This window comes from Cyclopterus lumpus, chromosome 20, assembly GCF_009769545.1.
Source record: "Cyclopterus lumpus isolate fCycLum1 chromosome 20, fCycLum1.pri, whole genome shotgun sequence".
Classification (NCBI taxonomy): domain Eukaryota; kingdom Metazoa; phylum Chordata; class Actinopteri; order Perciformes; family Cyclopteridae; genus Cyclopterus; species Cyclopterus lumpus.
This window is the reverse complement of record NC_046985.1, coordinates 13,222,428-13,238,691: the sequence shown is the minus strand read 5'-3', so window position 1 is coordinate 13,238,691 and position 16,264 is coordinate 13,222,428. Positions and strand designations below refer to the sequence as shown.

The 16,264-nt window shown below is 42.8% G+C and overlaps 2 protein-coding genes across 3 annotated transcripts; one reads left to right on the top strand and one right to left on the bottom strand.

Annotated features, from left to right (window-relative positions):
* The first annotated feature begins 5 nt into the window (after positions 1-5).
* ngdn (neuroguidin, EIF4E binding protein) lies at positions 6-3,624 on the top strand. The gene is made up of 11 exons (XM_034559674.1): positions 6-61; positions 359-418; positions 704-775; positions 1,017-1,154; positions 1,258-1,342; positions 1,443-1,495; positions 1,696-1,807; positions 1,984-2,158; positions 2,345-2,498; positions 3,075-3,138; positions 3,443-3,624. Exons 1-11 carry the CDS (start codon positions 41-43, stop codon positions 3,460-3,462), a joined length of 954 nt encoding a protein of 317 aa, XP_034415565.1. The 5' UTR covers positions 6-40; the 3' UTR covers positions 3,463-3,624.
* A 468-nt stretch (positions 3,625-4,092) lies between these two features.
* Positions 4,093-16,251, bottom strand: pabpn1 (poly(A) binding protein, nuclear 1). 2 transcript variants are annotated; one of them, XM_034559673.1, is made up of 7 exons: positions 15,784-16,251; positions 13,401-13,509; positions 12,996-13,063; positions 12,072-12,178; positions 10,708-10,795; positions 9,954-10,105; positions 4,093-5,895 (listed from the first exon to the last, which is right to left on the bottom strand). In XM_034559673.1, the coding sequence occupies exons 1-7, from the start codon at positions 15,916-15,918 to the stop codon at positions 5,856-5,858; spliced, it is 699 nt and encodes a 232-aa protein (XP_034415564.1). In that variant the 5' UTR covers positions 15,919-16,251; the 3' UTR covers positions 4,093-5,855. The 2 variants fall into 2 exon arrangements, with proteins under 2 accessions (XP_034415564.1, XP_034415562.1); XM_034559671.1 differs by having other exon boundaries at positions 4,093-4,776.
* Positions 16,252-16,264: the final 13 nt, after the last annotated feature.

Genomic DNA, 16,264 nt, shown 5'->3' with positions numbered 1-16,264 from the left:
AGTGTCCCTCTGCGGCCTCCATAGGGTACATTGAAACAAAATGGCGGCCCCTGTTGACAACGTGAGTGGAGCTCAGCTAGCTGCGAGCTAATAAAACATTTATTTTATCGTCCTATACTGCATAATATTACTATAGACAATTACGAAAGTGTGGCGTGTGCTCTGAAACTATATATTGCACCTGGAACTGACACAATGGGTTAGGACTAGTGCTCATGGTTGTTGTGTTTTAATGACTTCAGCTAGCCACTAGCTAACGTTAGCTAACATTTCTACAACATTATCCCCGTTTCACTGACGGTACATTATGCTGTAGGCAGGTTTGCTTTGTATTTCTGACTTGTTTGCTTTCTGACAGGATTTAATTGAAAGCGATTTGCCTGCAGCTGTACAGCTGCTGAGAAATCTCACCGAGCAGGTAAGAATTCCGTGCCTGTGATATTACTGTTTATTAGTAGAGGTATAGTCCTTTTGAAGTTACTGTACCAACACACACTCATTAGCACAGTTGGGTCTCATTGTGGCATATGAATGCATAATAGTCTGATCATAAAGATCCTGTTTCATTGTGTTTCTTTGGGGGGGGTTGTCTATGTCTGTCTCTTTCACCGTGATAAGTTGAATGATTTGTCACTTATCACAGAAAGCTTGCGTATATGCATAAAATGTACATTTTCACAGCCACTGTGGCCTTTCTCTTTAGGTGGTCTCGGTTACAAGTAATGTCCGTGAGCTCATCACAAAAGTCAAAAATGGAGCTTTTAAGACATCAGAGGTGAGTGGAGATGGTTATTAGATGTCATGGACCTTTTAATAAGACTGGATTAACAACAGGGCCAAAAGCCCCAGGCTCACTGTACGTCTGTCAGTTTTTCAGACCTGTGTTTCCAATGATTACAAATGTTCAATGTAAAAATAGCTTCTTTGTATCGGGACCAAACTGAGAATTAGCTTTTCCCGGGTCTGGTCCAGACGAACAGCTCTTTGTGACTCCTGTCTGTCTTCTCTCCCTGCAGGGTTTGTCTTTCTTGGACCTTCGGTATCACCTGCTGCTATTCTACCTTCAAGACCTCACTCACCTGATCAGCGTCAAAACGGAAGGAGGCAAAATAAAAGACAGTGACGCCTTGAACAGACTGGTCACAATCAGAACGGTGAGGTGATTGTAGAAGCAGGCCGCTATTGATACACCTTCTTTTTCATTCTTGCACATCCAGCTAATGCAGCGTCTCATTGCTTTTCTCCTCCTGTTTTAAGGTCCTGGAGAAGATGCGACCACTAGACCACAAACTTAAGTACCAGATTGATAAACTGGTGCGTACAGCGGTCACCGGCAGTTTAGGTAAGCCTGATCTTTTGTTTGTTGCGATTGTCAATTGTTTGATTTCCGTCCCGCCCTTTTTCACAGGCTTTGTTATAACGTCTTTTTTTTAAAATTTCAGCTGAAAATGACCCGTTGCAGCTGCGTCCTAATCCTGAGAATCTCCTCAGCAAAGTAAGAGCTAAATATTGTGGTTGTTTAAACACCTATTTTCATTTGGGTTATACAGTTTGGTTTGTGTGACATTTAAGTCAGACTACCATTGGTTTTATTGATTAGTGATAACAAGAAAAACTGTAATTTCTAATTCAAATACAGAAGATACAGTAATGTAACTGTCTGACTGACTTTTATTTATTTGCTTCATCAACCAGTTGAGCGAATCTGAGGAGTCTGAAGGAGAAGCTGAGAATAAGACGGAGACGAAAGCAGCCCACTCTAGTGGCAGGAAATATGTACCGCCAAAGATTGCCCCAGTGCATTATGGTAATAATAATAAACACAAATCAGTTCCACCTTTTTAAGGTTATACTTTTCCTTGGTTGAATACTTCTGTGGAAGTTAATTACACTGTTCTTTTGCTACTGTTGGACATGCTATTATGCCCCTCTGGCTCAGAACAAAGATTCTCATCTTAACCTGTCTGCCCCCCACACTCCCAGATGGTGACATGACAGAAGCAGACAAGAAGAAGGCTCAGTCAGAGCGCCAGAGGCGAGCTGCCCTCCGAAGCTCAGTGATCCAAGAGCTGCGACAGCAGTACAGCGACGCTCCAGAGGAGATCAGGGACAGACGAGACTTCCAGAGCGACCGCGAGAGCCGCGAGGAGCTCCATAGGTGTTTGCTCGTTTAATTTGTTTGATCACAATATATGATATTGGATGAGATGCAGGATGAAACGGTGGGATAATATCAGTTACTTGAATAGTTTATGGGTGGCGTGAAGAAGAATGTCACGCGCTACTTGGGATGAGCTTTACTGATGTCAGTTTCAATCAACAATAACTTTGTTCTTCTTCAAAGGAAAAACTACGAGGAGTCGATGATGGTGCGTCTCAACATGCCACAGCATCAGAAGAGCGTCAGAAAGAGAAGCATGATGTCCATGTCCGGCCAGCTGAGCGGCATCACAAACTTCGGTGACATCACGGCTCTGACAGGCGGCGAGGGTGGGCAGGTGAGCTGGCAGTGACATTCTTTACATTCTCATATCACACTCGTTCTACAGGAGAGGCCAAGGTTTAAAACATTGCTTTGTCTTCCAAAAATGTCTCAAGAGGATTTTGGTGGGAGTTTGTCTCAAAGCGCAGGGAATTGGAGGCTCTAATGAAGCAGTAGACTCCTGAGTCTGGACACGCTGACCTACCTATTTATTGTTCAATATGGGCTGCACCTAATCAATGTGGGACAGAACTCTTGGGCCGGTGTGTTGTACCGGACGATCACACATACTGTTGTCTGGTGCTGTGCCGTTGGCAGCCACTGCACTTTCTGCCGTCATAAAAAGCACTAATGAATAATGACTGGCCGACCTCATGCTGCTTGCAGATGTGGAAAAATTAGTTCAGCTAAATGTATTAGGAAAGTCCATGTGCGCTGTTTAGATTTAGTACTGGACTACAACGTGAAGCCATAAAACGATGTTAACAGGCTCATCTCCGTCCAGAATGAATGGGAGCATTGTGGCCGGCTTTTATTTAGATCACATTCTTGATGAGACTGCTGCTTCTTACACTTGTCTTCAATGGTGCAGGATGGGGACGACTCTCGGCCAAAGAAAAAGAAGAAAGTCATGAAGAAAAAAACCAAAAGAAGAGGTGAGGACATTAAAATACACCAGACAACACACATTATAAACACATTTTTTTTCTTCAAAGAAATGTCAGTAAATGGATTGGGGTCAAGTAACTTGAACTCCTACGTAATGTCCAGATACTTTTCCAACAACGAAGTTTGCTTTTAGTGTCACACTAGAACGGTGTGATTGTCAGTTTACAAAAAAATCATGATTCAGGTGCAATTTAAAAAACAATATTGATCTTTTAAATCACAGCTAAAGTGCTTTTCCTTTTTACATTTGATTTGTGTTTCATGTTAATAATCCCATGTCTTTCTCTGCAGCTTTTAAGAAGCACAGATAACCTGAAACGAGAGGTTCACCGGTTGAAGACCAAATGACACGAGGACTTCACCAACTGTATCACTTTAGGAGTTTACCATTAGTTAGTTGTGCCAGTCATTAATTCTCCACTTCAGTAGGATTTGTTTTCATTCAGTTTGTGGAATAAACATTTACTGCTTTATGTGTGTGTCAGTCATTATGGATCTCCTTTGAGACAAAATGCTTCTTCTGCCATCCAATAGCCCGAATAATGTAGAGGAAAACATGCAGATAACTTTGTGGGATACATTTACAACACGTTTAATTATGCATTACTATTAAAAAATTTTCACATCACAGTAGGACAAGTGTCACATTTAGCTAGTAACCTGAGTTTTTGTGCAGTTTGATCACCAAATTATGCACCATCAAGTGGCAAACCTTAGGATTACCTCAGTATGAGGTTGTCTTGGGACAACATCAAGATATTTAAGGTTTTGGCCTGTGATGTCAGTAATAACCACTTTACTGATACTTAAAGATTCCTTTGCAAACAAACCCCAACCACCTAATATTGCCCGTTAGGGAACCAATACATGTGCATGATATTAAACCATCTTACGCATACCGGAAGGGGCGGGCCAGTCAAAACAAACTCTCAAACGCAGTCTCATTTTTACACAATGTCTTTATTTTATTTTTTTTCCCTAATACAGACTCATGGGTTAAAAATAAAAATAAAAAAGCAGAACATTTGTTCAAACCCACTCCCCCTTTTCAAAAAAGAAAAAAAGTCCCCACACAAACCCCACCCTTACTTTACCAACCCTAACATAATAGCTCTGGCCCACTCCATTTATTAACTTAATCAATGCCGTTAGCTTATCAGCCTTCCTCAGACAAGCCGTGACTGCACTGCGCGTAGTCAGAGAAAGGGGTCGCATTAAGGTCCGCACTGTACACCCCAAAAAACACCCTTGTCTCTGGTCCTGCCTTCCTCACTCAAACTTGCCTTCCTGCCACTCAGCTATGTTGGCTTCAGCTCTCTGTATATAAATCATGTGTTGGATTGGCTGCCTGTTAAGTTCTGTGTGCAGCAGTGTGTGTGTGTGTATGTTGTGTATGTGAGCGAGTGTGTTGAAGGGACTAAAAGCATCATCAGCGTTTGCTGTTGTAGTAAATGCCCCCCGCAGCGGGCCTGTGGTCGCCTTGCCCCCCTCCCCCACCCCCCCACACGGACAGGATGGGGTGAGTGTGCATAGCGGGAGCAGAGAGAGAGAGAGACGCTGCGGAGACAGTGGGGGGGGCCTGCGCCACCTGGGGAGGGGTCGTCAGCCTCCACTGGTCTTGAAACCTGAAACGACAAGAAGTGGTCTAATATACAGAGAGAGGACGGGGGGAGGGGAAGGAGGAGAGACAGGAGACAAGGAACAGAGGGGAGGGAAAAACAGGTGGGTGGGGGGGGGGGGGGGAGATGGAGGGGTTGCACGAAATAAAAAACATTGATGTCCGTCAAAAGAATAAAACGAGCTGTGGCCATGCCTGAGTTGGAGGTGACAGGTATGGGAGCAGCAGGAAGGTGGCAGCAGGAGGAACCCTGCTCCCACGAGAGAAAAAATAAAATAAAAGATTCTATGCATGTATAATCCCACTGAACACTGAAGGTCCATCACTGCCAGAGAACAATCCATGGTATGATGAGCCAAAGAAGGTGGGGTGGGGGCAGGGGGAGAAAAAGCATGATTTATAAAATGCAGCGAGGGTAGGGGTGAGAGGCAGAGAACGGCGAACACAAAGGGGGTTGAGGGAGGGATGGGGAGATGATATACTCCAAACCACAAACTTAAAAACACAACAAATACTCTGGCTAGTGGAAATTTCACATGTACGGTACATTAAAAACAAAAATAAACAGTATATCTTCTTGTTGCCGTTTTCCCCCCACATTTTTTTTCTTTTCTTTTCTTGTTTTGGTGGTGGTGGAGGGTGAGTGGGCTGTGTTGGTGATGGTGTGAAAGCAGGAAGTCACAGCCAGACCAAAGGAGACACATCTGCAGCCTGAGATACCACCATCTTCTCCTACATCCCCCCCCTCCCACCCCTCAAAACCAACAAAAAAAACAAAGAAATCAGCCACCATATTCTTTCCCCAATGGCCAACTGATACCTTACCAGGGGGGACTGCATCAACCTCCGCACACGCACGCTCACACACAATCGCACACTGCGGCCAGTCAGTCTCTGTCCAGGAGAGGTGTTTTTTTTTTTCCTTTTTTGTCTTTTTTTCTCTCTTCTGGGACTCTCTTCTTTTATTGTTGGGAGGGGGGGGCGGGATTTTTTCATTGCGTGTGCGTGTATGTGTGTGTGTTTTCTCTAAATGGAAAAGAGAGGGGAGAGGGTTGATAGTAAGGGAATGTTGGAGGGAGGGGGTGTTTAGTAAGGGGAATACCACGATGTTGTTCGCCCTCGGCCCCTGGAAAAGAGAGAAAAAGAGGGTGAGTTTTTTTTCTGGTTGGCTTAAGAAGACTGACACCAATTTCCTGGTGTGATAATATAATATAATATAATATATATATATACGTGTGAGATTGTGGCCAGAGAAAGGGTCTGCAAACGGAAGGGGAAAGAATATATTGATGCATTTCAAAACGAATGACAGAATGTTTAGGACAGTGTTCACAATCACTAAATCGTCATACCGTCTTAACGGTATTGGGCCGTGGCTCTCACGTGGGGTTGTGTTACAACAAATCAATCTGGAAGAATAGACTACAGTGCTGAAAGAAGCTGAAAGCAGCTCGTCAAGAAAAGAAAAGTGTTTAATTTCCAGATGTTGGAATAAGGATTTATGTTTGGGTGTGAGGGGTCAGCAAAGGCACTCTCTCCCTCTTTCTCTCTCTGTGTCTGTCTCTCTCTGCGAGAGCTGCCTTCTGGGGTCACTGTGGGGAAAGACCTTGAGGACAAACAGCACCACACATATACCCCCAGCAAGACAGTACACATACATATACACACACACACACACACACACACTGGGGGACAGGATAACTGCACCATTATTAGACACTCAAAACACTGCCTGCCTGACAGACTCACTCTCTCACACACACACTCACAAGCCAGGCAGAAGCAAACCTTCCACACATCCTCTGCTCTCTCATACACAAATCATTCAGTGGCAAACAAACACAAAAAATATCACACTGGGACTGAAGCCAGTGGTTGTCCGGCTAGATGCTGAAGTCAGGCTGCAGTAATGAACCCTCGTTTCTGGGAGTGAACGCTGTAACGGTGAATCTGGGTTGGAATGTGTGTGTGTGTGTGTGGAGGAGGGTGGGGTTCATGCAAGGACATACACTGTACATTAAGCACCAACAATGTAATTCCACATCATGAGTACAGTATGCACGTCTTCTGGCTCGCATCAAAATCTTGGCTTTTCACCATGCCAACTTGGGAAGATGACAAAATGATGTTAATGGATGCAATACACGAGAAAACACTTTTTACAGCCAGGCACCAGTTGTTTGTAAGAGCATGTAAACATGAATGACTCTTTGTTCTCAGTCAGGATGTGAGGTGCTAGACAAATGCCACTATTTGGCTGCGTTGTCCTTTAATACAATTAAATCCTGGCAGCCAACGCTCTGCAGAAGAAGAAAAAACACTTGCCGTGGCCTTGTTGAAGCCTAACTTCTTATAAAACAAAGCCAAGCAACACCTAGATACTTTAATGAAACATAACTATTGGACTGCGCCTGCATGACCACAGCCAAACACTGTGAAACCTTCCCAAGCACACAATGGGTGAATGCAAAGTTTGTGTTTTTTCGTCCCCATGGATGTGTTCCAAACACAAGACAAGGCACAAGTGAGAAGTGTTACTTAGTTCAAATCTGATCCCAATTCTGTTAAACTTGAGACAGACTTAAGTAGACTATTGACAAATAGTGTAGCAACCAGACCTCCCTTTTGCTCTCCTCTGCAAAAGGTGATCAAGGCCATTTCAAGTCGACTCAAATCTCTGTATGCTGCAATGGTGAGTCCTTAAACCCAAAACAGTTAACATCTTTCCCTTTCGGTTCCCTCGTCTCCAAGGTCAATGGGGCTTTAGTTAATTACCTAAAAAGAAAAAAGGCCAACAAGCGGCTAAATGAGATTACTAAGTGGCATCAGAGACCTGTCAGTCTTCACAGCTTATGGCGTAGTTTGGTTTATAGCCCAACGTTACCGTCAACTTATGCCAATCGCATTAATGTTTGGAAAAATTATTAAAAAGTGGTGCTCATTTGTGAGGATGATCCTCCAGAACAAAAACATGTCTGTACCATAAACTTGTGTTTGCCAGTTTAATTTCTGCCATAATCCAGAATCGCATGGAAAAATCCCATTGGCTTTTTGTCGATGCCAACTTTCGGGTAGGCCTACAAAAATGAGTCTTCGCTAAAGCACTCTATTCTCTGTGGGGATCAGAAGATAGTAACCGATGCTGTTACATGATGCAGTCAGTTTTACTCTAGTGCAGTTATTAGTCAAATCACCATTGGCAAAAATAATATCATGACCTTGAAGCTGCTCGGTTCAACCTGACTGATTACAAAAGGACAGACTGTCAACTGTTAATTTGGTTGCAGTTCTTTTTGCTTGATTTCTTTCAATGTCAACTCTTACTTTAATTATCTTCACCTAACTGCAAATCAGTCAGTCAAAGTTCAACGATCACAGCTAGTCTTAGCTATGTCTACAACCCAACAACATAAAGTCTTTAGAGTAAAAGGTCCAATTATGCATCTAGTTTTGATGTAATTGCACCAGCCCCATAGCTTTTCCCCATGTCTGTGTGCCTTGTCCTGCAGCTCGGCCAAATCCCAGTAAGCAAACTGGCAGGGTTAGGGTTTCTTGGTATGTGTGGGAGTGGCTGGGGTAAGTGCATCGAGATTAGAGAGATTCTGACCTTGAGGTTCAGACACTTTCTCACACAAAGGAATGAATAGATATGTATCCCTTTCTTGTAGTTATTTAAAACAGCAGCCTTGCTGAAATGGGAAGTCTGTGCACAAACACTTGAGTGTAAAAGCAACGGCAAAAATGAAAGGAGAAATACAAGAAAAAATTGAATAAATAGGAGCCGGTCAGAGGAATTTGGCAACCCGTTTAATCGCTGAAATAAATGGCCCCTGTATGATGGTTTTCAGGCTCTTTCCAAAATAACTGCTGCAGCATCTTTCTTCTGGAACATGTTCTTTGTTGAACATTAAGTATTAAGCAACAACCAAGGTTCCAGATGCTTGTCAGGGATGATCAGTCAGAATCTCTGTCTCAAAGCTCAGTGCATGTGTGGGGAGGTTGGCATGCTGATCAGTAGGTTTGGCACCACACCTTCTTTCTCACACAAAAAACCCAACACAAAACAATATGGCTCCACAAGGCTTATATGGAGTAACCAGTGAGATACCGTAGACTTGATTTCTCACTGCCCTTAGGGGCTAGCCATAATTTATATAAAAAAAAGGTACAGTTCATTTGTTGTCCAAATCTTTTTAAATGTTTAATTATGCTCAAAACATCATGATTGTTTTACGCATCATCTTTATACAAACTGTGCAGCTCTAATTAATAGTTAACCGCCAATTGTTTTTAAATCACTTACTGTAAAAACATGTTTTTATATTGCAGTAGAAACTAGACTGCAAAAGACTCACAAGGCCCCACTGCAGAGCTCTGAATTAAAGCCAAATCAAAACACTGCATGTAGAAAGCCACCAGAATACCAGTGCACAACAGTCTGATCAACAGTAATGCGACAGGTTTGAACATAATATTGCTGGACTGGAGCATTAAATGCAACTTCCACAATGGTGCATTAGAGTGAGGCAATGCTACAGGTCACTGTACTGATGGCCACACAGAATTATTTCCAAAAGAAATTCAAAAAAAGTGCAGTCTTTCGCACTTTACCACAGTTTTCAGTTATGATAAAGGGGATTGCATTGGCATTGACCCAAACATGGTTCTAACAAATGCATCTACGGCCTGGGAAGAACAAAATGATGTGCACTGAGTCGGGCTGCCTCGATTAGAATGGTTATATGTGATGTGGCATGCAATGAGTCCCTTAGTCCCACAACTGACGTGCCCACAACACGGCATATTGGAGTGGCATGTATCAAGTGTTTCTATTAGTCTTGAATACAAACTATAATCCCCATCACACACACATATATATATATATATATATATAAAATGGAGATGATCAGTGTCATCCAACTGGACATTAGCTTTGTTGTCCTATTCTTTGTTTGTTAAAATACGAGTTAACTTAACCCTGACTTTATCTGAAGGCCAAAACAGGCTATGTATGACCCACTATGTAAATCGGTAAGAACAGCTGCCAATTCTGGCTGGTCATTATAGTCTGCCTCATTTGTCCTGCGATTTCCTTTCAGAACTAACACCGAGTGAGGTGCAATGCATGCAGGTGCAGTGTTCTCCCATTGTGTCAGAAGTGATGCGTCTCAAGAGTCAGCTCACCTGAAGGCCCGTCCTCTGCCTCTTGGTGGCGTGTAGCCACTGTAGTAGCGTGCACGCGATGAAAAGCTTCCCCCCCGTGACCGGAACCGAGCCCGTGGAAAGCCGCGGTCTGTGGTGCTGATGCCTGGTCTGTTTGTTCTCTTAGCGCCAACCTGAGGGGCGAGAATCAAGCAAAAAGGGACAGTTGCATAAACCAACATTCATCCATTCATCTTGTGGATCTCCTCAAAGCGTTTGTTTTTCAGGATAAAAGAACCGGCTCGAATTCTTTGAGATGTTTGCTCCAAATTAGACTTGTTCAAATACCTGTAAACTAGTACAACACGTGTCGGTAAACACTCTTATGCCCCCTCTATCTCCCTGTTAATGCTACATTGTGCAAAATAAATCAGCAGGATGAAAGAGATAGTTAACATTAGCAGTTAGTAGCCCGTGGGCTGCATAGTCCAGCTTAATTAAATGACGGTTCAATTGATTTACATGATGCTGCATTCATGCTCTTTTCAGTATCAGCTGATACGCAAGTTCAGGTATCAGAATACGCATTGGGAAGAAAAAAAATACATTTTTTAATGCTTAACCGTAATCACTGATTATTTTGGTTCCACTCAGGTAATTTTGTAAATGCACCAATATTCAACAGTTTGTAATGATGCAGACACAGTTCACATTGCCCCTCTACTTCCTCTCACAATGAATTTCTGTCATTTTGACCTAAATCTGCTAAACATCTCAATATTTAAAATGATCTTACCTTTATCTGCCTTCCTCTGAAAAGGGACTCATCCAATGCCATGGCTGTCCTAACAGACTCTTTGTCTGCAAACTCAATATAGGCAAACCTGAAAAAGAGAGAAAAAACAAAAACACTGATATAATCTAGCTAGGTCCAGTTAAGAGAATTTCCTCATAAAAAGGTGCACTATATGATTGTGTGCCATACGGATTGAAGTAGCAATCAGGTGTATTAACGTCTGTATGTCTTCAACTGTCAAATTAAATAAATAAAGTAAAATTGTATAACATCTAAACAATATTTATTATTACAGATTCAAGTAAAATAAAGGCTCGATTTAAAAACGGAACGCTTTTGAAAAATGTGACTTAAAATAAAATAAAAGTACTTCATTTTAGAAAAAGGAATATAACTGAATTGTCCTGCAGCTTTAAATTCTGTTTATTCGGGCGTTAAGCGATGTCAATCAAAAGAGTTTTAGATTATATTATTGTCATTTAAAAAGAAAAGTGTGTTTCAGCTCATTTCTCCTCTCTGTTCACATCATTGTTGGGCAGTTAATTAATGTGTTAGGATTCTGATCATATTAGGCTATCGCTGAACATGAGACATATTGCTTTTTAACTGGTTGTGGGAATAATAAACATCCAAGAGTCTGTCCATTTGTGCTTAACAGCTCTGGTTAAGCTGTCCACGTTTCTTTTATTGGAGCCCCAAGTGAAATAACTTTTGACTCACTTTTCCCAACTATGGGGTCTCTCTCCTGACGCTCCCGTGTGTATGTGAATATGGCACTTCGAGGGCGACGCTCAACGGAATACACATACGTGATTAGCCGAGTAGGATTATGTCAGATGATTTACAACGCGTGTAATTGGTCGGTGCGTTTCCTGGACCGCTGAACAAGAGCCGTAAAGGCTAGAAAAGCTGCGCCGGTAGAATAGAAGCGATTCATGAAAATTTACTAATTATCAACCATCGATAGGTTTTTGGTCCAGGGTCCAAGACAATGGCGCCTGGATCCCCGGCCCGCCTTTGAGTGACCCCTGATGTAGAGCATGATGGCACCAGTATCTTGATCACTGACAGTCGCAAACATCTAAAATGATAAAGGAAATCTATTCCCCTGGCTGTTAAAAGCCATTTTTGTTGGGAAATAATTACCGTTACAGAAGATTCTATGCCGACGGCAATAGATACCAGCTTTTTGCGTTTGCTTTTTAAATTATCGTTATCATTAAACACAGGAAAAGTGAAACCAGAACTAAATGTTGACAGTGGTTAAATCTGGTCTCAGTCAACCATTATGGTTTATCATGCTGGTTTATTGCTGATTCATCCACGCCATAGTAAAGAGATACAGTATACTAACGGCGTCTTACCCTTTGGGATGCCCTGTGTATTTGTCACATAGGATGGTGACTCTGTTTACTGAACCACAGCCATGAAAGTGAGCTTCAAGTTCTTCTGCCGTGGCGCCGTAGTCCACCTGAAAGACGGGATAAACGGTTGGACATCAAGAGCTGAACCCACACATCCTGGAACAAGAATCAAAGTAAGATTCATATGTCCCTTTTAATGTACTAAATTAAATAAAAACAACAAATATTGCTTTAGTTTGAAATGAAGAGGTATTCACCCTGTGTCACAATAGGTGCATTTCAGATATGACACTGAATAAAAATATTTCTTAATTAAAGCTAAAATAAAAAACACAATCATTGTTTTTAAGTGTTAATAAAAATGTGAGCAAAACCAACTATTGTGTGGGTTCAGCAAAGTTAATTCTAAAAGAGAATATGGCAAAGCTTTAATTAAGCTGACCTAACCAAAAGGAGTTGAACACCCAAACAATGCACGTTGGGACTCGTTTTACAGAAAGACTACAATCCAATTAGAATTGAAAATTCAAAGTAATTATATAAAGCATCTTTAAAAAGGGGGGGTTGAATACTTAAAAACTACATTACAGTCGTGGAGTAACAACGACCCAAATCCAATCAAGCATTTTTTGCAGACTTGAAAATTGCTCTTTTCATTCAATATTGTGTTATTTCACAGAGCTTGGGTGGTAGAAGAATGGGGGGAAAAGTCCAGACTCAAAACCAGAAAAAAAACAAAAAAAAAACATAACATAACTAATAAAACATTGCAAAAAGACAATGGGGGTGAAACTTATAGGTACTTTACAATTCTCTGTCAAACCATTTTTTAGATAATGTGATCATTTTCTTTTGTAACCTCAAAAGTTGCAACAAGAAGTGAGAACATGTTCAAAATGGCATCTATACGAGACAATTACTCACGTTTCCGACATAAATAGATCTGCCATCCGCTTCCATCTTTTCCTCGATGGACATGATGACTGGACCGACTGCAGCGTGGAGAGGCAGAAAAAACATAAATAAGCAACAATATTACGAGTGTCCCAGACTAATTATTTTGCTCATAAACCCCACTTCATGTTAATCAAGACCTATAAAACCATTATATGGGACTGTAACCCCCATATAGGCAGAATGTAACAGTCCTTTGTTTCCTAACCATATATTCCCACCACTGCAACGATTTGACTGTCAAATCGGGCCCCTTAGATTCCTAAATTATATTTTCAGATTATTATGATTCATTTGCATCAGCAAACAGGGACAGGAAATGTGGACAGACAGGGAAAAAATAGTGTCCCCCGCACACAAATCCAAAAAACGCACCTGGTGGGGGGCTGAGATTCATCTGTTTCTCCACCTCGTTCTGGAGCTCCTTCAGCTTCTCTGCCTCTTCCTCCATCTCTCTAACCCGGGCTTTGATTGCCTCAAGCTCCTGCAAAACAGACAACAATTCCATCCTGATCATGATACAAATCACTGAAACATTAATCACAAATGCCATAATCACATGATGTGGATGACAGCTATGCCTAGCTAAAACACTGACCAACTACCAAAACTAGCCATGAAAATGTAATAATTAACCAATGTGGTCATAACACCCCCTTTGCAAAAACCAGGAAGAGGCAGAGTAGCAAGGAGATAATGAATCTGTAAGTGTGGTCATAACATGACTAATCTAAAGAGCATGTGCATGCATGGTTTCTGCCCAAAGGGGAGGGGGAAAAACATCTAAAAATGTCGGGCTGGTCTGAATCGTTGTAGCCGCTTATCGCCCACATTTTTACACAGCGCTATCTACCATGCCGCCTTAATTTGGCACTTGAAAGTTGACCTTCACCCCATTTTAAAGATGTGCCTCATCAGGGCATGATATGCTTGAGTAGTATTCAAAATATAATGGACAAACAAAATGAATGTATTAGTATGGCACGGTCAGCTGTCAAGTTTCCCATCACAGATAAAACGAGCCAAATGACGAGTTTACATATTTACAGGTGGAAAATACTACAGTACAAAACCATGTATATACACCTATACCAGAAATGTGAATGGGCTTATTTTGCTCAGTCATAATAAAAAAAACATTTCTGGCAAACATTACCATGGGCTCCTGCACCTGATGGTGAGCATTTGCTCTAAATATAGTTTGACACAGAACAGGTCAATAGATAATTTGTAGATTAACCAATAGGAACATTGATTTGCTGCAACTCCACTTCAACTGAAAATTAATAGAGCCTTTTGGGAAACTCAAATGCCTAATCCCTATAGTAAACCGAGAGATGGCTGGACACGTGGGAGCGGACCCTCATGTCTGACAGTGGTGCACTGCAGCACAGTGGGAGTCATTCCAGCTCCATCCAGGGCTGTTGCCTGTGCTGACAGGACTTGTAATGTAAGGCCTCTTTGAACAACTGGGTGCAGTGACATGGACACCCATATTAAATGAAAGTCCTCGAACCTGAGGAGGTTGACTGCATGGTGGCATACTGAATTTGGTGATAACAGCACCATCAACTCAGACCACCAACCTTTAGCTACACGACCACCAGGTATGTCGCGATCATAGAGAGTAATCCACGTTCACAGCTAGATTGGTAAAATAAATGTAAGCTATTCTACAATGACACCGTGTAGGTACTTTTGTTGTCGCATATTTAGTGCATGATCCTTCACTCCCCTCCCGTCTCATTATTATTGCTCTGGTAAAACATTGAAGGATGCAAACCCAGCCCCTCAAATACCGCAACCCCCTGCATCTGCGGTGTATGCCGCGCACTCTCAGGTTAGCACAACCTCAAAACTCTGGACTTGCTGCATAGGCATCAATCGGTGAATCTACACGTGTGTGTAGGTATATAAAAAAAATTAGGCCTACTAACGCAGATTGTGCATCTTAAACCCATATAACGTTACAGTAAACCCCGTGGTCCGGCATTCAAGACAAAGATGGTCCATGGTCCGGCATTCATGACAAAGATGAGCTGCACGTCGGTCATCTCCACCCTCCCTAGCTTTGTTACCTTCTAGCTAGCGTGTGAGCGTACCAGGGTCCCGTTTGATCGCGGGGCTAATAGCAGTTTACGGTGAAAATTCCACATTGTATCTCGTTACTCAGTCTTCTGGTCATTTTAACTGCCGCACTTGATGTTGGCGATGGGGATAAGCTAGTGTTAGCCCCCTGACGGGTCATTTTGCAAGTGCATACACCGGCGCCTCAACTGCAGCAGACGGCATAACAGTGAATGTAAATGGAATAAAAGATGTCATTACCGTGAGCAGGACGCCTTCTCAAGCAGCAGACTCGCACAGCGGCGGCTAATGGCGGCGGCCTGTCCTACCCTTGCCCCCGACTGTCTCCTGTATCTCAGTCTCGCATTTTTTTGAGACGAGGATACCCCCCCCCTAAAACGACTCGAGCTGCTCCCTGGCGCAGAGAAACCGGCGCCGCCGTTGCGCCAAGATGGCTGCCGACACCACGCATGTCACCACCCATTTCTACTGCACTGCGTGAACCACAATGGCGGTTATAATATCGACCTAGCAATAGCTGTAACGTAACGTTCACGACATGTGACCAACAATTTGTGGAGAAGAGAAAACTAATAACAAATTGGTTGCATGCTTTCGCTAACTTCTTCGTTTGGGCACGTATCCCGGTGCCATGTGGGCACTCACAGCTGAAACAATGCCCTTCACTTACCGGGTCTTCAATTGCGGCCTCTCCGTCTTCTAATCCCGGTTCTTCGTCACCGACACCCGGGTCTTCCAGCTCGGGATGTCCAGGGTCTGAATCTAGTAGGGATTCCTCCGCCAGTCCGTTACCGAACTCCGCCATCGCCCTGTTCCAACTGTACCGACGCGCCTCGTGGCCAAACGTACAGGGCCCTACTCACGCACAAGGGGGTAGAGTGAGCGGGGCGGCGAAAAGAAAAAAAACGGCGGAAAACGCCGCTTAGAAAAGTTAAAATGGGGAATAAAATGCTAGCTACAGTTCCAGCCACTACTCAAACAGCATAGCACGATGAACAAGAACTGCTGTTTCACTCACTACCTTTAAGCAGCGGTCCTAGTTTACGACCGATAACCTAGTTTATTTACTTAAATGAGTATATAAAAAAGGCGAGGACTCTACGCGAGAGCGGCGGCGTCCCTTCAGTTCAGAAATGGAAGCCGGGGGCGGA

What these genes read in the sequence shown, in the direction of transcription:
- pabpn1 (XM_034559671.1), bottom strand. Translation starts at nt 15,918, where the DNA reads ATGGCGGAGTTCGGTAACGGACTGGCGGAGGAATCCCTACTAGATTCA. An exon ending in AGGCCGCAATTGAAGACCCG is followed by an intron (nt 13,510 to 15,783) that starts GTAAGTGAAGGG and finishes TCTGTTTTGCAG; the next exon opens with GAGCTTGAGGCAATCAAAGC. An exon ending in TACACAGGGCATCCCAAAGG is followed by an intron (nt 10,796 to 12,071) that starts GTAAGACGCCGT and finishes TCTCTTTTTCAG; the next exon opens with GTTTGCCTATATTGAGTTTG.
- ngdn (XM_034559674.1), top strand. Translation starts at nt 41, where the DNA reads ATGGCGGCCCCTGTTGACAAC. An exon ending in CTGAGAATCTCCTCAGCAAA is followed by an intron (nt 1,496 to 1,695) that starts GTAAGAGCTAAA and finishes TTCATCAACCAG; the next exon opens with TTGAGCGAATCTGAGGAGTC. An exon ending in CAGGCGGCGAGGGTGGGCAG is followed by an intron (nt 2,499 to 3,074) that starts GTGAGCTGGCAG and finishes TCAATGGTGCAG; the next exon opens with GATGGGGACGACTCTCGGCC.